This window comes from Grammomys surdaster, unplaced genomic scaffold, assembly GCF_004785775.1.
Source record: "Grammomys surdaster isolate TR1022 unplaced genomic scaffold, NIH_TR_1.0 197, whole genome shotgun sequence".
Taxonomy (NCBI): domain Eukaryota; kingdom Metazoa; phylum Chordata; class Mammalia; order Rodentia; family Muridae; genus Grammomys; species Grammomys surdaster.
The window spans coordinates 1106790-1130074 of NW_021604642.1; the positions used below are offsets into that span (position 1 = coordinate 1106790).

Consider the following 23285-nt stretch of genomic DNA (forward strand, 5'->3'; position numbering starts at 1 on the left):
TATCTCCTTATGCTCTAATTAGGTAATTAATTTCAATCATCCACCTTCCCTCACCAAAATGTAAACTTCATGAGAGCATTAGTTTGTTTTGGCGAACAGTGCCCAAAGAAGGCCTTCTCTTCATTCACTGGTTCCTGGACCTTATATCTAGCACACACATGGCTGGACAGAGATACTTTCATGTTCACATCTTTACCGTATCTTCACTGCATCTTCAGTGGATCCACACTTGGAGATATCACCAACTTACATGGATATGCAGCCAACATGTTGGCAACTACATGCATATCTACTTTATAACACATATACCCACATGTAAGTGATGCAAGTGCACACACTGAGGAGTCAGATTTTAAATATAATTTTTACTATGACTTCAAAGGAACTTTTTAGTAAAAAACAAAATTCAATTATAAAAAGTTGAATGTATAGAACACTTCAAAGAACCGTGCAGACAAGATTTTGATCTATTTTATATGGCATCTACTGGTCCTTCAATATATTCCTCTGTCTACACACAGATACACTTTACATACACTGAAAATAAATTGCAAACATCATATTCTTCACTCCAAGCACATCAGTATTGATACAAGTTCAATATTTGCTATTTTTTAGGTAAAATTTACATGTGGTACAATGCAGAAAATGTAAACATATATGTATTGCATTTAAAGAGACTCCTCTTGTGGAGGCAGAGACAGGCGGATCTCTGTGAGTTTCAGGCTGATCTACAAAGCAAGCTTCAGGACAGCTGGTGGTAAACAGAGAAACCCTGTCTCAAACCCCTCGCCCAAAGGTGTTATTTTAAAAGACCATTTTTTTATGGTGCTCATTTATTGGGTTGAGATGGGCCAGGGAACATGTATGGAAGTCAAAGGACAACTTAAAGGAGCCAGTTCTCTCTATCACATGGGTCCCAGGGATGGAAATCTGCTTGTCAGGTGGTAAGCATCTCTACCTGCTGAACTATCTCATCAGCCTGAGTCATGGTATTTTTAAAAATATTTACTCATTTTTATGTTCATGAGTGTTTTGGTCACATGTATGTCTGTGTACTATCTGAAAGCTTAGTGCCCAAGAAGGTCAAAAAAGGGTGCTGACTCCCCTTGAACTAAAGTTATGTACAGTTGTGGACTGCCATGTAGGTACTGGGAATTGAACCTTGGTCCTTTATAAGAACAAGTACTCCTAAACATTGTGTGATCTCTACAGTCCCCTATTCACTGAATTTTTAACATCTGCTTCTGATATGTGCCACTCAAAATCCTATCAAAATATTGAGAATATTATTGTTCCTCCCCCAATTTCCATCAAATTATTTCTCAGTCATTCTGAGCAGAAGCAACTTTTGTCTATTCTAGAATTTTATGAACACAGAATAGCATAGTATGTACTAACATTTGTTGAATCACTCATAGGAATTTTGCTCAGCACCCACTACCTGCCCACAGTTATACGTGTGGTGTCTTTACTGTGAGCGATGACCTGAAGGCTGAAGATGTTTCTAGGCCTAGCCTGTGACCTGGTAGGCCTTCCAGCTATGTTCTTACCAAGATCATCAACAGTTGGACCTACAGAGATGTAGGCGCTGAGTGTCTCCTATCTGAGCACAAGATTTCTTCCTACCCACAGCTCCCCTATTTTCAGACTGGGCTTGGCAGCTGCTCTCTAGCTCTGTCTCACCCACTCACTTCCCACATGAGGGATTCATCCATTATCCAGCTGTGCAAAGGGATGTCACAACCACAACTCAGCCTGAGCTTAAGTGGGTAAAAGTGCAGGTGGATAGGCAGCTGGAAAAAACTGGACAAGCAGAGGCGGTAGGAGGTTCTGCAGTCTTATGGAAGGGTGGGACAAGGGGCGGAGAATATGCAACAGTTAGAGCAGAAAGACCAGGAGAGACAACATGGCAAACCCCAGAGCAGTCAGGGCTGGACAGCCAAATAGCGTTTACCTGGAACTACTGAGATTCTGGACATCATGTTCTGGCCCACCAAGAAGGACCTCAAAACCGCCATGGAGGTCTTTGCTCTTTTCCAATGGGCCCTCAGTGCCTTAGTTATAGGTGAGTCTTCAAGCTACTGGGGGCATCCAACTACACGGGCTTACCTGATATTGAAGGTTTTAGGGTGGTAGGATGCTCAGTGTTCAAACTTTGTGTTGTTCTAGGAAAACGAGAACAGTTGTTTACTCTGGCCTGTGGCCCCACCCACTTGGGCAGGGTATTTGTGGTATCTGTGCAAGACTACATGAACATGCATGTGTCTGTGCAGTTGTGTGTGTGCCTTGCTTTAGGTTTGCCTAGTGAGCACCATGGGGTCTGCAGTGAGGTGCAGAGGCCATGTTATGGAGTCACGGCAAGCAAATTCACTGAAGCAAACCAAGAAGGGGGACGTGGCTGTAACCACAGGAAATCAAGTAAACTGTGATGAGTTAACTTTATGGCAGAAGGATCTCTGGAAACCTGCTGCTCAGAGGAATTTAACCATGTATCCATGAGTTTTCAACGTCTGTACTATTGACCCTTCATAAAAACTATATGTTGGTCATGGTGTTCTATATACTGGAACTAACCATAACTGCAGGAGGGGCCCTGAAAAAAGTTCTTGTTGAACAGTAGTTCATGTGAACAGGAGCCAAGGGCATGAATTTAGTGATCTTGTCAGAACTCTGGGAATGAAGAATATAGGTAGTAGGCCTTGGGAACATGAACCTGGTACAGTGGCATGCCAATGAATAGTACAGTAGGCATTTCTTACCTCAACAAACAACCAGACTAAAGACACAGAGTGAGAGGGGTAGAGTCAGTCACCAGAACCATTTATATTTTTTGGCCCAACTATTTTTACATGCATTCTTTCATTTTAGCTGATGCTAATCTTAAGTCATAATGATAGCTACGCATGTAATGCTAAATAACATGCACATAGTATTAGTTAACATGTATTAGCCTCTTTAGTGTAATCACTTTATACAGCTAATACTTCTCATTGTACAATTGAAGAGGTGAATTCTGTGTAGTAGAGGTGACCTGCCCAAGCTCACACAGCTAGGTAGTGGACGAGCTGGAGTGTCATTGAGCTCACCAAGGCTAACATTTTGTCTGAGGGTCCCTTTCTTTGTCTTTTTGCCTCTGCTCACTGCAGATTGGGAGGTTAGGTGTGGAGCTTGGTGTGTACACTAGACTGTCAATCTAGTGAGACTATGTTCTTGTTCACACTAAATGCGCTGAACAGGTTGGTTGGAGTCTCAGTTCACTGAAGACTCTATTGTTCAGGTTGGTAAAGGCACAGCCAATTGTCTACTGGAAAAATGTAGCTTCAGGGGTTGCCATAGCATAGGAAGACACTTGTGCCTGAAAAACCCATACGCAGTCCTAGCTACTGTGGATTGAAGTGATGAATAAGCCACAGCCTTATTTAATAATAATTACATTACCATTACTGTGTCTAGGAGGCAGGTAGGCCTTCTAAATTTGTGAAAGCTCCTGAGTGAAAGATACGAAAGATCGGTTCCCAGTGACCTCTCTTAAGGAAGGACCAAGCTCTTTGTGTGACTGCAAGCTCAGCTGTCCTGTCAGGCCTCCAGCTGATGACTATCTGAGGTGACTGGTGCCAGGAAACTGCAGAGAGCACCTTGCCTGTGCAGGCAGGGCTTCTTCAACTTTGGTTGTAGGATTTTAGAAATTTGAGTTTGTGACACCTGCAAAGCTTCTGTTTAATGGTTTAAATGTTTCAGATTTTGGATTTGGGGCAATAGGGTGGGACATTTGCAAACAGATAATGAGGCATACCAGGAGATTGCCAAGATTGCCTACCTGTCTGTGGCAATTTTTATGCAATATTTTAGTATACCTGTATTTAACAGTGACTTTCATATGAGGTCAAGTATTGAGTTTTCTGGAAGTGTCATATCAGTGTCCAACAGTTTAGGCTATGGAAGCATTATGGATTTGAACTTTTTGAATTAGGGATGTTCAATCTGCATTGTTTTTCTCAAGTTCTTCTATCCCCAGTCTTGGCTTGTTACTATCTTTCCACCTTTTGTTTTTCTCAAGTTCTTCTATCCCCAGTCTTGGCTTGTTACTATCTTTCCACCTTTTCATTATGGCAACTGTTTCCACAAGACAGCAAAGTCCCCAGGGTCAAAGAACTGAGTTTGAGTTTGGGGAGGATGATTATCCATTGAAAGTTCAGGAAGTCTGAACTTTTTGGCTGGCTTCTCTCCTTCATCAGTTCTCATTCAGTCTTCAGCCTCATTCCTTAGACATAGCTGTGTTAACAGTGTGGGTGTGTATGTGTCCATAAATGGAGATCATATATATGTATACATTATATATGCATATATAACACACACATATACTTATAGCTATGGAATATACATATACTGTTTATTATGTGCACAACTTTTAGCAAGCTACTTATCCTCTTTCTTTGAAAAATGGGTATATTTTTGGTGTATTTGTCAGGATACTCTAGGCAACCCTCTAGTGGCTTAAGTGAGCAAATGATGGATGATTTCTTGTTCACACTAAATGCACTGAACAGGTTGGTAGGAGTCTCAGTTCACTGTGGACTCTATTGTTCAGATTGGTAAAGGCACAGCCAATTGTCCACTGGAAAAATGTAGCTTCAGGGGTTGCCATAGCAGGGAAGACAAGTGCATACAGAACCCATATGCAGTCCTAGCTACCGTGGATTGAGGTTATAAACAAGCCACAGACTTAATTTGAAAATTCTCAGTTATAAATGAGGTTGAGCATCTTTATGTATGTTCATTGTCAATTAGGTTCTTTTTAGTTTTTTGAGGGTGTAGGTTTGGGGTGTTGTTTGTTTGAGACTAGTCTCATGATGTAGCTTTAGTTGGCCCAGAATCACTATGTAAACTAGGCTGACCTCAAGCTTACCTAACCTGCCTCTGCCTCCCAAGTCCTGGGTTTGAAGTTGTGTGCCGCCACATCTAGATTGAGTTGATTCTTGAAGGACAAATAGGAAACAGATGAGGAAGGGATGAGCCTTGGGAACAGTAAATGCACAGCCAGGTGAGTGAGAGTCAGGAGTATACAAAGGGCTGACAGGGATTAATTGAGTTGGGAGTGAACTCAGAATTACTGCTTAATATACTTTTTCTGAAGGAAGGAGGGACCAAGGGAGGAAGAACTAGAGGAACGGGTCCTGAGGGGTTATAGAGAACACTGAAAACTGTTGGAAGGAGTTTGATCTTCTTTTACAAGGTAATGAGGAGCCAGAATAGGGTTTCACATGGGACAATGACATTAGGCTTGTGGGTTTGAGTCTATTGTAGCTCTTTGAAGGAAACCAATTACAAATACCCAGAGAGGGAAGCAGTGATACCAGGGTTTTCAGGCTATTGAGAAATGGTGGGATTTGAACAAGACACTAGCCTTGTGATGGGGATGGGGAGAAGAAGAAAAGTTACAAAAGAGTCAAGGAATCAGAGAATAAATATTTTTAAAAAGGCAGTGAGAAAAAAAGAAAAACACCACGAGATGTCTTTAGCTGTGCATGAGTTATAGCAAACCTTAAGAGAAATGAGATGTCCTTTGGACTAGACCTACATATCTAATTATCCAAGAAATGTTCCGTGGCCCATGTCCAGAGGCCCCGACAGCTCGCCTTTGTTCTACCAATAGTGCCCTGCTCCCCAGCAGAGGTCATTTTCAAGTTTGTTTTATTTTGTTAAATATTGAAGTTTACTATGTGGAATTTCTAAACATTGTTATTGTGTGATGTAATGATTTTTTTCTGTTGATCTCTGAATGTGGAAAATGAGAATTGAGCTCTATATGATATTGCTTGGATATTTTTACTTCTTCCTTCCAAAATTGTATTTTATTCTTCTTTCTCCCCCTCTCTTCTTCCTCTTCCCCCTTATCCTTCCTCCTCCTCCTACCCCCTTTTCTTCTCTTTGGAGACAGGATCTTTCTACATAGCCCTGGATGTCCTGAAACTCACTATGTAGCCCAGGCTGGCCTTCAACTCACAGAGATCTGCCTGCCTCTGCCTCCCCAGTGATGTAATTAGAGGTGTGCACCACCTCATCAAGCCCCTTCCAAAATTCTTATAGCACAGTTTCAGTTAAATGTCTGACTACTAGGAAATATAGTGTACCAATATTGTATTTTCTTGTGTGATTTATTTTTTTTCTTGGAACTAATAATTGACTCATTTAATTTTTAAATTAATAAATTTGAAAGATTTTCACTTTATTGTATGAATGTTTTGCCTGTATGCATGTATGTACATCATGCCCTTGCCTATTGGATCATCTTGAACTGGAGTTAGAGATGGTTGTGAACCATGATGTGTAAGTACTGGGAATCAAACCCAGGTCCTCTCCAAGAGCAACAAGTGCTGTTAACTGTTGAGCCATCTCTCCAGCTCCCTCATTTTTTCATTTACTAGATATATTTTACTTATTACTAACTTACCCACAAGCATTTCACACATGTGGTAACCTTTCAATTTTTGCAAGCACACTGGGAATTTTAATACCTCTCATGTTTTCTTTCCTTGAGGAAACATAGTTGGAAACTAGCATCTCCCTATTACATTCTGGCCGTTGTTACCAGAGTACTTGAGGCAACTTGGGTGCAAATTTGAAGGTACTCACTCTTGGGTTATGCAGATATTAGGCTGAACTTGAATGTGGCTAAGAGTGGGAGTCTCTTTAAATTGATCCCCTAGGTGCCTTGCTTGCTTGTTTTCAACCCTGTCCCTTCTTGTTTCCTTTCTTTACAAGACCTTTATTTCCACCATGGATTCTATGTGTTCTCACTCATTTTGGTGACACATGTTTTCTAGTAGTCTTCAGGAAACAAAAAGACATGGGAGACTAATTATTTGAGAGTGTACATGTCAAATTGCTTGTCCTCTCATTTCAACAGTAATTTTGCTGCATCAGCTGTAGCTCATGTAAGTGCAGAAATTCTCCAAATGTAGTAAGTTTGAAATACCATGAATCACGACTACATTAGCCAGGCAAGGTGTCTTATAAGGATAATCCTAACACTTTGGAAGTTGAAGGAGTAGGATTGTCATGAGTTGAGACCAGCATGGGCTGTCATACTGTACTATGAGATTTTTGTCTCAAAGCAGCAAACCAACTAACAAACTAACCAACAAACAATACATTTGATACACCTACTGTGATAGCTTAGTAACACAGCACACTGTCCTGGACCCTCATGGTAGTATGGCTGACTGGAAAATGTGGTTTTTTTTTGCTGCTGTCCACCATGAAACACAATGGTACCACATAGTGCTAGCCCAGGAAAAGAACAAAATACAGTTTCTGCCAGATTCCTTTTGCCTTTCCATCATGAGAAAGTACAAAACATTGTTAAGTTAAACTGTTGTAAGTTGAAAATCACTTGTGTCTGAATTCAGAATCTTTTTAGTTCAAATTTTCAGTGAACAATTCTCCCATCAACCACTGAGCAGAGGAAAAAAAGACCTATTGTCCTAATTAATTTCTCGTCAGGAATTCATCCAGGCTTCTGATGTTTGAGCCTGTGCTTCATCCCTGCCTCTTGGGATGCCTGATCCTCCAGATTCTGAGTCTTTCCTGACTTTTCCAAAGAAGCAAGCAAACCTCCTGTAGGCATGTCCTTTGCAGGTAGAGAGATTGGCTTGCTTTTTTTTTTCTTTTATAACCTTGTTATTTCTCTCTTCATCCACTTTATATGACCAAATATTTTACCAAAATCTCTCATCTACTGTAGGCACATTTCTGATTCTTCTCCTGTAGTCCTATAGTTCTAAAATATTTAAATCATTTTCATGAGGCTCCAATAAGAAGTCAAGACAAAATGTATTCACTCTATTATAGATTTTTGTTTGGTTGTTTTTTGTAAGCTCTATTTTGACCCACTTCCCTACATAATCTTAGTCTTTGCTGCTTACATTTCCAGTGATAATTCCAATTGAATGTAGCACCCTATAACTCTGAAGTCATTCTTTCCTAATATAAAATTCTATCTTACTTCAGCTGGGCACAGACCCTTATCTTATTCTAGTCCATCTTTTATTTATCATTACTCCTTGTTTTGTGTACTTCTAATCTGGTGAAGATAGGTGTTGGTTTTCTCCGGCATCTCCTCTGGAACCTTACAGGAGTGGTTCTCAACATTGCTAAGTTGCAATCCTTTAACACAGTTCCTCATACTGTGGTGACCCCCCCCCCACTATACCATTATGTTCATTGTTACTTCATAATTGTAATTTTGCTACTGTTATGAATTATACTGGAAATATCTGTTTCCCAATGGTCTTAGGTGACCCCTGTGAAAGGGTCCTTGGACCCCATAGGGTTCACAAGCCACAGGTTGAGAACTACTGACTTATAGGGTTGATGTTGAGAAAAATATATAAGCTGGAGAAAAACTTCTCTAAGACTTCAATGTCCAGTGGCTATCAGTGGCTTCTCCTCCACTTATACACACTGTATACAGAGCTTAGCACAGTTCTGGGACAAGTTCTGGGGGGTGGGAGGACTTGTTGTTATTTAAAGCTTAGCTATGAGGGACACACTTGGTGGGGAAGTGACCGTTGAATAGGCCTAGGTCAGGGTGTATGTGACTTTGAGGTAGATGGAACTAAGCAGGGGGACTTTTAATGTGAGGGACTGTTTATAATTCATTGACTTTGGGCTGGGTTCCCTCTAGTCACCACTGTGATCCTTGTCAACCTCTACTTGGTGGTGTTCACATCGTACTGGTCTGTCACTGTGTTGATGCTCATCTGGCTGGCTTTTGACTGGAAGACCCCTGAGCGAGGTAAGGGCCCACGGGGATGCACTGCCATATATTCCTCCTGCTCCTCTTCTAATCCTGAGAGGCTCTGAATAATTTCCAGGCAATCTTTCAGCCTATCCCTCCCTGGGCTAGGAAAGCTGAGGGGAGGGGTTCTTTTAATGTCTTGGAACTGGCGTTGATAAGAGGAAGATAGGGTTGGGTTTGGGTAATGAAGCAGAGGCTGGGCCTATTCTAGGTTGGTCTTGATATGCCTATTCTAATTTTCATGTAGGAGAACAGGACAAAGAAGAGAGTGAGAGGATCCCATGGTAGCCCCAAAGGGGCCCAGAGAGGGAGAGTAGGGGTGGACAGAGCTTTCCTGTGCTTTCAGGTGGCCGCCGGTTCAACTGTGTGAGGAGATGGTGTCTGTGGAAACACTACAGCAATTATTTCCCACTCAAGGTAAGCAACACAGAGCTGAATGGCTCACTGAGTGGGCATTTGGGTCAGAATCAGGGTACAGGGTGCAGCCACATGGGGGCTCAGGAAACCAATGACTTCTGGACATGCACATCGCTGTCCAGCCTGAATTGCTGGAATTCACAGTCCTTTCTCTTCCATTTCTCTGGCCAAAAGATAAGTCATTTTTCTCTGCCTCCAGCTCTCCTGTCTCCACTTTCCTCTACAGATTGTGAAGACAAAGGATATTTCACCCAACCACAACTACATCCTTGCGTGCCATCCTCATGGGATCATGGCCCACTCATGTTTTGGTCACTTTGCCACCGACACAACAGGCTTTCCTAAGACCTTTCCTGGTATCACTCCATATATGCTCACACTAGGAGCTTTTTTCTGGGTGCCTTTCCTCAGAGAGTATATAATGTCTACAGGTGAGTGGCTCGTAAGGGATAAAGCCACATAGAGGAGAACCAGGGGATGGGTGAGAGCAAGGTCAAATCCGAGATTGTCTCAGGTGCTAACCAGATTCCCCAAATTACAGGCTGGAGAAAATGCTCCTTGTATTCATGGAAGTGGGGAGGGATAGTTTACAAGGATTGGTAAATAACCAATGACCTTTGGCTTTTTCTGCACACCAGGGTCCTGTTCTGTAAGTCAATCCTCTATGGACTTTCTGCTTACCCAGAAGGGCACAGGCAACATGCTTGTTGTGGTGGTTGGTGGCCTGGCTGAGTGCAAATACAGCACACCAGGCTCTACCACCCTGTTCTTGAAGAAGCGGCAAGGCTTTGTGCGCACAGCCCTTCGACATGGGTAAGGATAGTTGCAGGGACATGGGGTGGGATGGAGTGGGGAGGCTGTCCAAAAGTTCAGCAGGGAAGAATACTGGGGTTTGAGGAAGTGGTATTTAAAGAGAAAGGAAGAAATATGCAAACCATTGTTACTAAATAGAACTACCATAAAAATATATGTAGTATGTGACATGTGCAAGTGTGTGTGTGTGTGTATGTGTGTGTGTGTGTGTGTATGTCTTCACTTTTTGAGACAGGACACTGGCCTGGAATTTACATGGTAGAGTAGGCTGAGCCAACAAGCCTTAAAGATACACCCATCTCTACTTCCCTATCACTTGGATTACAGGCACGTTTCCATATGTGGCTTTTTTTTTTTAAATGTGGATTCTGGGCATTAAACTCAGGTCCTCATGCCTGCATATAAAACCACTTTACTAACTGAACTACCTCTCCAGCTTTCTGTTTAACAAATTGTATTCAATTTTGTTAGTTAAAAATAAAGAAAAGTACAAAGGGGGAAAAGATACCTATGGGCTGCAATAGAGCTGTGTGGGGTGCTGTCCTGGAGGCCTTGCACTAGCCTCTCATTCAAGCTAGTTTCTCTACAAAAGCACTGGGGTTGCACCTTAGGGCAGAGAAAGCCAAACTTCTTACCATGTGGCATAAGGGGAAGAAAGTATATGAAATGGACTTTGGGCGTTTTCAGACAAGTGGTTCAGATTTGGGTATTCCGAGGATTCACTGTGCTTGCTCCCTTGTGAAAGCTGCTGCTTTGTCCCTAAACGCAATCTAGTCTAGGCCATGGGGCACCATAGTTAGCTGGGACCCTGATACAGATGGACTTGAAGTCTAGGGAGCCTGTAGGTAAACCCAGGTGATGCTGGTGCTTAGCCTGTCTTCTTCTGCAGGGTGTCTCTAATCCCCGCTTATGCCTTTGGAGAGACAGACCTTTACAAACAGCACATTTTTGTTCCTGGGGGCTTTGCAAATCGATTCCAGAAGTTGTTCCAGAAGATGGTACACATCTACCCCTGTGCTTTCTACGGACGTGGCCTCACCAAGAACTCCCGGGGCCTTCTGCCCTATTCTCAGCCAGTAACCACTGTTGGTGAGTGGGTCTTTGTATTAGAAGGCTTAGTTTAAGTTCTAGGATCCATTTCTGTGGCTGAGCCTCAGCTCCAACTGGGGTTGGAGGCGGGGAGGCTGTCTAGGAAGTGATGAGCAAGAGGGTCAGGGTCAGCTGGGCTCCAGGCTGTCCCTAGGAGTAAGCTATTCTGATGTTTTTCCATTTCCCCTTTCCTTTTCCATCCCCTTTGGCAGTTGGGGAACCTCTACCATTGCCCAAGATTGAGAATCCGAGCCAGGAGACTGTGGCCAAATACCACACACTCTATATTGATGCCCTACGCAAATTGTTTGATGAGCATAAGACCAAGTTTGGGATCTCAGAGACCCAGGAGCTGGTGATAGTTTGAAAGACATTCCCTTGACTGGATGGTGTGGAACCGATGACAACAGGCCAAAGTTACCTATGGAGCTTCACTTCTGACTTGACCAGTTCTCATTGGAGGGAAGTGGGGGTGTGCATCCATGTGGTTGTTTTCTGTGCCCATTATTTTTCACCTCCATTTCTTTCTCTTAGTTTTTATCCTTTCCCCCTGAGACAGAGAAGACCCTAGGCAGAGGTCTACTGAAGTTTCATGAAAGCATTAGCAGCAAAGAAACCTGTGGATAAAATAAACAGCCCATCTCTGGTACTGTGTGCTCCAGCTAGCTTGTTTGGAGGGCTCTAGGACCTTGTGTGTGTCTGTCATTGTCCTGGCTTCAAGACTCTTACAGGACTGGGTATCTCAATAGCCAGGGGACATTGGGTTCAGTCAATAGCATGTTCTCAGGAGCAATCCAGCACCTCTTATCCTGTTTCTTCAACTGTAAAATGGGACTAACAATCCTTCTCTTGCTTACCTCAAAAGTTTCTGTCAAGTTTAAATGCTACTACTACATGTGACTAAACATGATAAACTGAAGAGCGACACAAAATTATTCTCTTCCAGTGAGCTAATCCATTTGTCGTCCCTAAGAAAATAATGTCCTAAGGTTCATGATGCCTTAATTTCTAAAAGAAAGTACAAGGTGGTGTGTTGAAAGTTGAAGTCATTTTATATCCCTTAGTGACCCTTGTCCATACCTACTTCCCATCTCTTAAAGCCGGACTACAATGGTCAGTGATTTAGATCTAATTTCCCAATTTCCCCTCAGAAACTTGCATGCACTAGCTTGGCCCTGTTACCTCTGCTCTTTGACAGTCAAATGGGATACCTGGCTTCCAGTACCGATGAAAAACTTGCTTTCTGAGTCTCTGAGTGGCAAGTCTCTCATACTCTTAGTCCAATGGTTGTTGCAATCACATATTACACAATTCAGTGCATAGGCCCTCTTGGATTGATGTCATCTGGTCCAATTCTTTACCCACATCAAGTTTATCAAGTTGGTTGTGTACTTATTACAGTGTACACTCTGCCTCTGTCCTGAATGCCTATCTCATGTGGTTGTTTGTACATGGTATGGCAAAATGTGTGGTTTCCTGCTGTTTTCTGCCTGTGCTGTTCCTTGTGCCAGAGGTTCTACTTTCCTTGAGCTTCCCTAAGGTGGTATTATTATTATTATTATTATTATTATTATTTGGGGGTGCTGGGCATAAAACCCAGGGTCTCATACTAAAGATATGATCTACCACTGAGTGACATCCAAAGATGTTCTTAAGTTTTCCAGGCTTCTGTGACTGAAACCCTTTCTCCAAATCAGCGAGAGGATGAACCTGGGTACCAATATTCAAGCCATGCTTATCTGGCCATTGTGGGCTCATTCACATTACTTGAGGGTCTTATTCTCCATAATTGGCCAAAGTTGCTTGGATTGTGAAAAGTTCCCATAATTATTCTGAGCTACCCATTACTTACTGGCTGCTATTCTTGTGATCTCCTTCCTTAGAATACCTCCCAGCAAACAGCATAGGGTCAGGCAGTAGAGGCAGCATGGCACAGTGGAAAGCATATCAGGGAACAAGCCAGGCTGAGATACTTACTAGTTGAGTGGTCTTGGGGGAGCTACTTAACAGCCTTGAGCATTCGTTTTGTCTGTAAATGAGTCAATGTGTATATTAATTGAGGAGTCAAAGGTTGGATGTCTCCAAGCTGTTTGGGGAAGGCTTGGAGTGCTATAGATGCCACACTCAAGTTGAAAGTAGTCCCATGCTGTGTGTTCTTGTCCTGTGACAATATGCCTTCTGGCAACACATCAAGCCCCCGAGACTTATGGTTCTAGAAGAGCTAAAAGTGAATAGGGTGGAAGTATGTAGTTTAGTGCAGAGAGAACACGTGGGATCCACTGATAGGATTTTTGGACCAGCTTTCTTCTGGTGCTCTCACCAAAGTGGGTTTCTTGATCCTCCCCCAGAGCTCATTTGTGGTGGCATCATTTATGAAGAAGCATGTGTCATGTGGGAAGGGCTCAAGATGATTTCAAGGATGGTAAGGGGAGCACTTTATTTGCAAAGAATAAACCATTAATTTACACAAACTTACAACCCTGTTTATATACATTATATATATAGTTTATATACACAGTATCTCACACAGGATGCTGATTCCCCAAAGCAGCATTGGGCCTGCTTCAGGCCATTCTCCCCTTATCCTCATCAGCTGGAAGCTTTCTGAATAAAGAAATGACACACCTCACCCTCTCCTGGAGAGAGCCCTGAAATGAATTAAGAAAACAAATCATGTTCTGTAGTAGGCATGGCCCAGGGAGAGCCTAGGCAAGGGTGGGACCTCAGGCCACACTAGGGAGGCCTAAAAACTGTCTGGATCAGAGCCTAGAGCTTCTCGTGCAGAGGCAGGAGGTGTGCAAATATCTTGGGGGACTATGTGTGGGGAGGCAAGCTTTGATGGAGACTGTAGCCACACTCCCTGCCTAGACAGGCTCCCGAAGGGAGATAAACACTTCTAGCGTTGAGTCTGTGGTGTATGAAAGAGGAGGCCCCATGGGACAGGCTGCTCTGCCTCCTTCTACTGCTGAATCTGGAGGTGGGGGCCTGCCTGCACACTGTCCTAGGTGGGCCAGTTTCCCTGTCTGGACATCAATTGCATATGAGTAACAGGATGGGATGTAGGTTGGGCTGCATTCCCTCTAAAAGCCTTTCTAGGTCAAAGATTTCTCTATATCTGTTTGCATCCACTAGAAGACACATAAAATGCAAGCACTCACATGAGGACCAAAGCCCTTGTTTGTCTCTAGGGTCCTTAGCCTTTTCTTATTAAGCTGCAGAGATTAGGCTCAGGATGGATAAAGAGGCAAGTAAGGCAAATGATACATCTTCCAGGGAACCAGTAGCCAAAAAACATCCAGCAGGTACAATTTTGTGCCAGCTTGGCTTTTGAAGCTCAAGCAGCTGGTAGAGGCTCCTGCCATGCAATTTTTCTTCTAACACATCACCTGCTTACACAAACATGTCCCCATCCTCTTCTCTATGCTAACCTTGGGATAACTTTATACCACAACAATTCCAAACTGTAAATCTATATCCCTATTCTCCTATCAGTAAATGCTTCATTACTTTGCCAAGGACCATAGCATAGCAGGCTCCCCACTCTCTATTTCCTTCCCCCAGCCCTCTTCATCTGGGGCTCCTTGAGAGGGTTCAGAATGAAGAAAGAGTAGAGAAGTCTGCTTCTCCTATGATCTCCATGCACAGAGCATATGATGGGGTTGGCATGTCCTGCAGGGGCACAGTTAGGCAACTTCCTCTATTTCCCCACAGCCATCTGGCTTTAGAATGGTCCTCTTAGGTTTTACCTCCATTCTTGAGAGGGCAACCCCTCAACATCATCAACATGAGGAAGATGTTCTGGCAACATCAAGGTCTTTGTAATATGTCAGGAGGAGAGAAGGGGTCACACTTAACCCCAGGAAGTAGACTGGCTCCCAGAACTAGTATCTAGGGTCAGGAATGGAAGACAGATGACCTTGCCCCACATAGCAGCTCCTTGTGTGATGGCTGCTGCTTTTATCAGATGGGTGAAAGGTCATGAAGGCTACCAGTTCTATGGGTCCCAGAGCTCAACTCAGGGTTAGAAACCCAAGACTTCTTCCACAGAGCCGATGGCAGCCAAGAGAATAGGCAGCACCATAGCAATGAAAACTGAGCATTGCTAGGTTTCTCCCTAGGACTCCACAATGATGTCAGTTCCAAGTGATCACTTTCAATTTTTCTCTCTACACAGTGCTCTGTGTGGTAAAAGACTAGCTTGGGAGTCAGACCTCACTAAAACCTAAGGTCTGTGTGACTTATGGGTGAGTGCTTAGTGAATTCACTTTCTCTTCTAGCCTTACCTATACAATGGGAACTGTGATAATTCTCTGCCCCATCTTCTTCAAAGGAAATTAAGAGGAAGCAACCTTCAAACATTAAGAAGAGTGTCTGTTAGTTCATGCTACCACTGCTGATTGTTCAAGGCCTCCAGGGTCAGATGCATGTCTAAAATTGACCTCATTTCTGGTTGTAAGGCTGTCAGTAGCATTAGATAAAGGTGCCTTGGCCTACCACTTCTTGTCCTGACCCTTGAAGAACCAACGAATGTGGCAAATTGGAAATGGAGGGACAGCTGAAAAATCAGTACCTGATATTCTTGATGAATTTCAGGGATGTATTCCCCATCTCTTCTAAAAGAAATACACTTCAGGAGCAAGAGAAACAGGCTAGAGAAGGTTGATCCTTCCAGCTTTGGGCTATGCCTGGTACCCTAAAGCCAGGCAACTAGAAAGAAGGCTCATGAATCTAGCATATGACCATGCAGGAAAACTGGTGGTGGTGCCTTTGGATCTGAAGTAGGTGTCATAGCCCTGCCCAATAGCCAGACAGATGGTTTCTCTTGAGCCTGGCTCTAGGAGAGTGGCACAGAGAGACTGGGCTCGTGGGCCATCACGTGCTGTTCTTTCAGATAAGATCTTGGGTTTTAACAAACATGGACAACATTTCCTGTCCTAACCCCACTTTTTCCCCCTCTCTGGGAAAGTTAGAAAAGCCATGCTTTGCTGATGGCCAAGGGAGTCTAGGGTTTGGGAATTCTGACATCTACTGTGGCAGGCAACTGTTGAGCGACACCTGTACTCAAACTCTAAGGGATTTTTGGAGGTTATCCAGTTTAACCATCTGTTCCCGGACACACTTTGATTAGAATTAGATGAATAATAATTGTATTGCCTAATCAATGGAAAATTCTTTGTGTTCAGGTAAGTTAAAGAATACACCGTGAAGCACCTGTCTCAATCAGAGGTAGGCACTGTGGAGAAAGAAGATACAATTTCTAGTCAGTCTGGGGAGGGTGACAGGTGGAAAGACTCCAGGTAGTTTTCTGAGAGCAGAACATAGCTGTAAACACAGTGAAACATGCATGGCCCTGAATATAGATTTGGCTTCTTACATAGGCAGGCTTGTGGCCATTCCTGCAATGATTCCAAGGCAAAGCAAAGTTTCCAGCTCTGGAGTCCAGCAAGCTGCCACAGTACATCTCTCAGCCTGAGTGGGAAGTTTTCTTTGATCCTCTAGTAGGTTATAGTGCAATGCAGCAAGAATGCCTCTTCTGCCAAGGATAGATACTTGGCAGGTTATAGCCCAGGTCTTTGCCACAAGGACTTGCCTTCTTCTGACCTGACCCTCTCCTTAAGTTGCAACTTAATGCCACCCCCAGCCAGGAGTGAAGCAGCCCCCCATCACCCCTAGAATCTGGAGTGCACTTTTGCTTTTTGTGGCCTACTGTCTTGCATCCTCATTTTAGTGCAACAAATGATACATCTGATGAGGGACCTAGGGATTGAGGAGTCACCATAAGCCAGTCAGCAGGGAGCCTAAGAAGGTTCTGCTTCTTGAAAACCTTGGCGGCTCCATCAACTGTCCTGGCAACTCAAGGTCATTCTGGGAAGTCATCTAGGCCTTGTCATCCTGGAGTCACTGGGGAATAAATAGCACGGGGCATTTCTCTCTGTGGCTGCAACGCCAATATACCTCATTCCACACACAGCAGCACTTAGAGGTTCTGGGAGTCCTGGCTCCCAAACCTGGGGCAGGGGCATGGGCCAGGGTGGAATGGGAGAATCTAGGATGCAGGGGCTTCGCCCAGCCTGATGGCACCAAAGAACGTGGTGTGCTTGCTCATATTGATAGAGATGTCAGCATGGACCATCTTCACGGCAATTTTCTGCCTGGCCTTGAGGAGGCACACGCCTGCAGTATAGCAAGTGTTGTAGTTGGTCTTTCCTGTCTCGATGCTGCGGGTGCACTGCAGGAAGGGCTTCTCATCCACCACCACCTCGTAGCTGGCAAAGTCAGTGAAGTTGATGTAGTACACCTGGGTGAGAGGCAATGAGAAGGGATTGGGGGAGAGAGGAAAAAGAGGGTGGGGCCCTCCCCTGGTGAGCAGATAAAACCTCCTCAGATGAGCTGCCAGTATACCCTGTGCAGGGGCAGTGCCACCTGAAAGTGTGCCTGTTGGTTGGTAGGAACAGCAGGGTGACAGGATCACACTGCCCTTCCCCTACTCCACGAGTTCAGAGGCCTGAGCAAACCTTTCTTAAAGACTGCCTAAGGCCGAGAACAGCCTTATGTGCCATTTTGCTGGCTCCACTCCATAACCCTGGCACGAAGAAGTGCTTCACTCGCCTCAGGTGCTTAATCAATGCTCTGGATACACCAACTTCCTCACATGAAAGCCAATTTAAGAATACACTTAGAAATCTCTGGTGCCCCAGGGAGGTCACAGTACTGACTTCCCATTTCTCTAGGCTGTGAACAGGAGCTTCCTAAGCTCCTGGTGTACTCTTCTGTCCTGCAGTTCTCCCTGATTCAGCCCTCTCTCTTGCTGAATGAAGAAGCAGATCCTGAGAGATGGGGCCTATACAAATGAGACAGTGGATGTGAATCCTAGGCGCCTAACTTCATTCTTAGCTCATGTAGCTCACTCATTCCTAGTCCTCTCCTGAGTCCAGACATTTAATCTCCATCCTCCGTTACCTTTTGCCAGCACATCCCGCCTTCAGCTCCGACTTCTCCAAACTACTAAATGGAATTTAGTCCACAGGATATTGGGGTTATGCCCATGTGCCCCATAGGAATGGGAACTGTCCTTCATTTGACGCCTTAAATCACATCATAAAAGTGACTCCACAGGCTCTTTAATCGGGAGCAGCCTGTTTAAATGGCACATCATCTCTTGGTTCAGAACCAAGCAATGAAACGATCCTCTGTGTGCCAGACGGGTGCTGGTTAGGTTAACCCAACTTCTCTAGTCCCTTTTTCTTGAGAGCCATGTGTCAGTTCCGTAGTCCTGTTCATCTGCCTGCTTGCTGCCTGACTCTTGGAAACCCTGACCTCAAGGCCTATGTACTTGTAGCTCTGAGAGCCTGGATGGAGGCACACAATGAGGGATGGAAATGAATGGCCACTGGCAGACCTGTGGGGACTGGGCCCAGGGTAGGAGAAGGACAAAAGTGGAGGGGACAAAGGTCTGGGAGAATGACAGCAAGAAGGAGTGACAACAACAGAAACAGACAGAAACAAATGGGAGAAAGAGGAAGGAAAGACAGTCAGAAATCTTCTTGAGGTAGAGAGAAGGTTCACAGGAGCACTGTTCATTATCACGCCCACGCTAGCAGTGTTGTGGGGAGGGGTCTCCGCAGCGCTGGAACTTAGTCTTAAAACCTTAGAGCAAGGTCAGGTCCATCTGTGGAACCAAACAGCTCAGAGGGGAAATGAGGGCCTGGGGCCCTGTAAGAGGGGATCAGAGAGCAGGGTGTGGGAGAGGCCTCTTTACAATTTTTCAGTGATATTTTTCTAGGGGGAAAATGAAATGAGTTCCTGGGTCTTTCCTCCCTTCAACTCCCTCCCAGTGTGAAGTCCGCCACCCCTTTCTCCAGCACGGCAGGAAGTTAGCCATTGGATGCTTTTGGCTTGCTCCACAGTGCCCCTAGGTGGCCTGCACCATATCTGCACCCTGGATATAAGAAGAGTTAGGCCTAAGACCGTACTCACTTCTACCTGACTATAGATGAAGTAGGTGCCGTCCACCAGTACCTCCAGCTCCCCGCTGCGGGGATGTAGCTTAAACACCTTGGGGTTCATAGTGATGCGAGACCAGTCATTGAGCACTCCACCTGAAAGATCTCAGTATGAGAGAAGGGCAGTCACTCAGTACATGTCAAAACAATCTGGGCAACAGAAATAAATACCAAGCAATAACCCCCCTTCCCCACAACCCTATCTAACACCAATGACCACAAAAGTTTCAAGGGCCAAGATTTTAAAAGAATGTTTGGAAGCAGGAAAGGTGTACTGTTTGTAAAGTGGCTTCTAGGCTTGCCTGGGGGCCTATCGATCTGCACATCAGTCTTTACTCTTGCATTCTTGACCATTCCATCAATAAGGCTCTTTACCTTCTAGCTGGAACCTGAGGGGGCGATGGTTAAAGAGGAGAGTAGGCATATGGCCATATTTTCTTTGTTGTTATGGTGACTGCACAGGCAAAATCCAGACACTGAGTGGCAGGCTAAGTCTTAGTATTCAATTTCACTTTGCTAGCAATATCACCCGAATTCCTCTCTTGTCTCAGAGGCTCCTATGTTTTTGTCTCTTCTTAATAGATTCTTTTCTATGGCTCCTCCACACCCACTCTTTTCTGGGAAGCCTCCCGAGGGCCCCAGGAAACCACTTAATCAAACAATCCCATCTGTCTGGAGAACTAGATGGTGGTAATTCAGTATGGGGTGATCACTCAGACTCCAAGGCAGCTGGGGAGAGTGACTGCCAGTAACCAGGCCTCAAAGAGGGTGAGCTTTACAATACTGGGGGATAGCCTGCCAGGTTTCAGTAGACTGAATGTGCCTAGGAGTTGAGGCACCCTTGGCAAAGCATTTGTTTCATATCCTTAATTCAGCTGAGGACACAAGCATGAGAAGATGGAGAACTATTTCTCCTCCCGTCTTGCAGATTGAAAGCTGTTTCTTCCTACCATAAGAAGAGGTAAACTAAGTTCACAGAGGCATTTTCTCTCAGTCATTTGTTCTTCACACAAAAAGATTATGTTTTAAACATCCATTCTTGGCCAGTCTCAGAAGGTCTACCTCTCTCATGCATGGTGGAAAAAAAAAGCCATCGGAGTCCTGGCTCCAGTACTTTTGTGGACTGCTCTGCCTAGTGTCCACTTACTGTGGCCTTGCTCCTCATGTCTGCTGGTCAGCAGAAACTACTACTGGGAATTTGCTCACAGGGACTGGAAATTATCTCACTCTGTTATGGTAGTGGAGGCAAAATGAACAGCTTTTGCATAGAATGATCACTAAAGCCACCACTTAGATACCCAAACAAATCTATTTCCTGTCTGACCATGTTCTTCCAGGAAGGATGGTGATTTTGGCCCACCCAGGACCCTGGGTCCCACAGTGCTTGGCCTCCCACAGGGCTGCTGGTGTTTTCCTCTTCCCGTACTCCTACGTGTATTTGGGAGGCTATTAGACTAGGTTTTCAAGTGACAGTCAAGGGAGTAGCTAACTCCAATGATGAGAGGAACTCAGCACAGACACTTCAGGACTGACTGTGTTCTTAGAAGCTGTCCCCAAGTAGAGGTTTTGTAACCTTCATTTACTGTTTCTGCCCACAGCCCCTCCCTTCCATTCCAAGTTCTGTAAGTAGCTGGTATGTTGGCTGGCTTGCTGCTTTCCAAGACTCCTGGGGGTTCATGCATTTTAGGCTTTCGGCACCCTGGAGACTGGACATTATTTCAAAGCGCTGTTCTTTAATGAACGTTCATGTCTCTTTGGGGGAAGAAAATGAACCTAATCACTCAGTGGAGTGTACACACACATCACTGAAGCAGCATAGCACAGTGCTGAGAGCTAGAAAGATATGGTTTTGAATCTCAGCTCCTAACTTAACTACAAAATCTTGGGCTAGTTAAATTAAGTTCTCTGAGCTTTAGTTTCTGTGGCTGTAAAAAAAAAAAGGAGCATTGCAATACCTACTTCATAGGGTGGTTGTGAAGATTAAATAAAAAGACAAACCATTTGGGAATTCTAAAGTACCATGCAAACATAAGGCGGTATGGTTTACTTTGGTATTTCTAGTCTCTTTTGGGACTCTGTCTCCCTATCTCATAAATGAAGGTATAACATTAAATCAGCTTTTCTAAGTCCCATTAACATGTTTTTGCTTTTGATAGACACTAATGTCTCTTACTTCCTAGACACTAACATGTCCCCTTCTCTGGGAGAAGCACTCTCTCCAGCCATTCTCTGTATAGAGCAATCAGACAAAATAATTTATGTAATATGGTTCTAACTTCCTTAGTTTGCACTGTGAAAGTGCTTATCAAATTACATATATTTCCATGGTGACTGATATAACCATCAAGTCAGCCTTTGTAGATGGTTTCCCAAATCCTTTTCAGATCCTACATTAGTGGATTCTAAACACGACTTAGGGGCTGAAGATGTAGTTCAAAGGAAGCATGTTTGGTTAGCATTCACGAGGCCCTGGGTTGGCCCCCTTATACTGCAAAAACAAAATTAAACACAATTTGGGTGTAGCATCTGGTCTTGGTGCAAGCAGTTACTTAAGACAGCCAGTAGAGGGCAGGACGGAGTAGGAAATGCCCTTCTATGCCAAGGATATTCAGGGATTTGGGAGGAGCTAGGCTGGCTGATTATTTGGAGGTTGGGAATGAGGGAAGGGAGAAACTTAGTAGGGAGAGAGACTACTTTGATTCTTACCATTTTTGACTTGAATTGCTGACCCTTGGCCCTGCAGATGCACCACAGCAGGCTGAGAAGATGAGAAGAAGAGAGTCACTGTAATGGCCGCTTGCCGTGTCCTGCAGTCCTGTGTTTTTACCTCTGGCTTCTAGACTCTTTGTATCCCAGTTCTGGTCCCTCCACCTCTGTCTTGGGATATTAGTAGCTATATTTCTCCTAAAATATAGTAAGACTCGATAGTTCTACCACTTCTTTACCATGTGGCCTTCAGCCAAATGTGATGCCTCTGAGCGTTATTTCCCCCAACTGTAAAGTGGGAATTATACAAATTTCTGCTGGCCACTTTCACAGGGCAAGATTTAAAAAGGTAGTGAATATAAAATTGCCCACAAAATATAAGGACGGTGCAACTGTGTAGGTTTATCACTGTGGCCAAGTGAGTGTAGTGAGGCTAGTTGCTGGGAAGGGACGATATGAGGCTAGGTAGTAGAACCTGCCAAAAGACACAGATTGGGAAAATCAAGGACCAGGAGGGAATCTATAAGGCCATTAAGAGGGAAGCCCAGGCTGGCCTCAGCCTATAGCTAGTTGGCTGCTTTTCATGGACACACAAACTCTCAGCTTCAGATTCTAGGCAGTTTGAATGCCATCAGGCATCTGGGGTGGTTTGGAAGTCAGAGGCCTAGGCATATAGACCTGACAGGCAGGCTATTTCTATGGACTATTGGATCTGGCTGTACTGACCCTCTGTCACTCATGAAATGAGTAAAATGGTCAAGGCAAGACTGTGTTCCCTTAGCTAAAAGCACACCCTTGGGGTGAAACTTTTCAATTCATAGACCTTGACTGCCAGTGAAAACCTCAGAACCTCCAGGGTGACAGAAAATAAAGCCTCTGGGAATTTCATAGGCAGAGGACTTCAAGGTGACCCCAAGCCTGAGGCCATCCCTCCTCCCCTGGAAGACAATAATCCCCAGCCAACCTGGTTTTCCCGAGTTCCAGTTTTATCAGCAGCACCTGCAAAATAGGATAGGGTAGTCAGAGCGCTGTGCTCTTTTCTACTCCCCTTTCCCATTTCAGCAACCAGGGCTTCAGAGCCTCAATTCCACAGCCAGCCCTGTAGGAATTTCCTTTTCCAGGTCTTACAGCTGGAGGGAGTCACAGTACAACATGGGGCTGCCAATGGGAGAGAACATCCCCTCCTTCCCATTCCTGTCCCGACAGAACTTCATCTTCAGAGGGTCCAGATTCCAGCAGGGAAGTTGGCCTCTGGCCAATATTGGCCCAAGGCAAGCCCTATTGAGCACCCAAAGGAGAGGAAAGAGAGGCTGTGTGTGTCATTGTATGTCCTCAAGACAATGGTACTTGCTATTCTAGCCCTTTATTCTCTTCTTACCTATTTCACAAGGGCCACTGTCATTTATAAAGATCTCATTTCTTTAAGTGTGTCTCTTTGACTCGAGGAAATAAAC

General features: G+C 44.4%; 2 protein-coding genes across 7 annotated transcripts in view; one reads left to right on the forward strand and one right to left on the reverse strand.

The window, feature by feature from the left end:
* Positions 1-1931: 1931 nt before the first annotated feature.
* Positions 1932-12036, forward strand: Awat2 (acyl-CoA wax alcohol acyltransferase 2). Its single transcript, XM_028770046.1, has 7 exons — positions 1932-2068; positions 8690-8800; positions 9150-9220; positions 9447-9651; positions 9859-10033; positions 10923-11122; positions 11335-12036. The coding sequence occupies exons 1-7, from the start codon at positions 1984-1986 to the stop codon at positions 11487-11489; spliced, it is 1002 nt and encodes a 333-aa protein (XP_028625879.1). The 5' UTR covers positions 1932-1983; the 3' UTR covers positions 11490-12036.
* A 1497-nt stretch (positions 12037-13533) lies between these two features.
* Eda (ectodysplasin A) overlaps positions 13534-23285 on the reverse strand; it is a 346282-nt gene continuing 336530 nt past the window's right edge. The window contains exons 5-8 of one of the 6 annotated variants that reach the window (XM_028770029.1): positions 22796-22830; positions 21832-21883; positions 19106-19221; positions 13534-17420 (exon numbers count right to left, since the gene is read on the reverse strand). In XM_028770029.1, the coding sequence (XP_028625862.1) occupies positions 17169-17420; positions 19106-19221; positions 21832-21883; positions 22796-22830 (455 nt within the window). In that variant the 3' untranslated portion in view covers positions 13534-17168. Of the gene's footprint in view, positions 17421-18423; positions 18576-19099; positions 19231-21831; positions 21884-22795; positions 22831-23285 lie in introns of those variants that run through there. The other 5 variants (XM_028770028.1, XM_028770027.1, XM_028770026.1 and 2 more) reach the window with 5 other exon arrangements.

Bases quoted from the DNA above. Each gene is read 5' to 3' on its own strand.
- Awat2 (XM_028770046.1), top strand. From the start codon at position 1,984: ATGTTCTGGCCCACCAAGAAGGACCTCAAAACCGCCATGGAGGTCTTT. The intron at 9,652-9,858 runs GTGAGTGGCTCG...TCTGCACACCAG, and splicing joins AGAGTATATAATGTCTACAG to GGTCCTGTTCTGTAAGTCAA. The intron at 10,034-10,922 runs GTAAGGATAGTT...CTTCTTCTGCAG, and splicing joins CGCACAGCCCTTCGACATGG to GGTGTCTCTAATCCCCGCTT.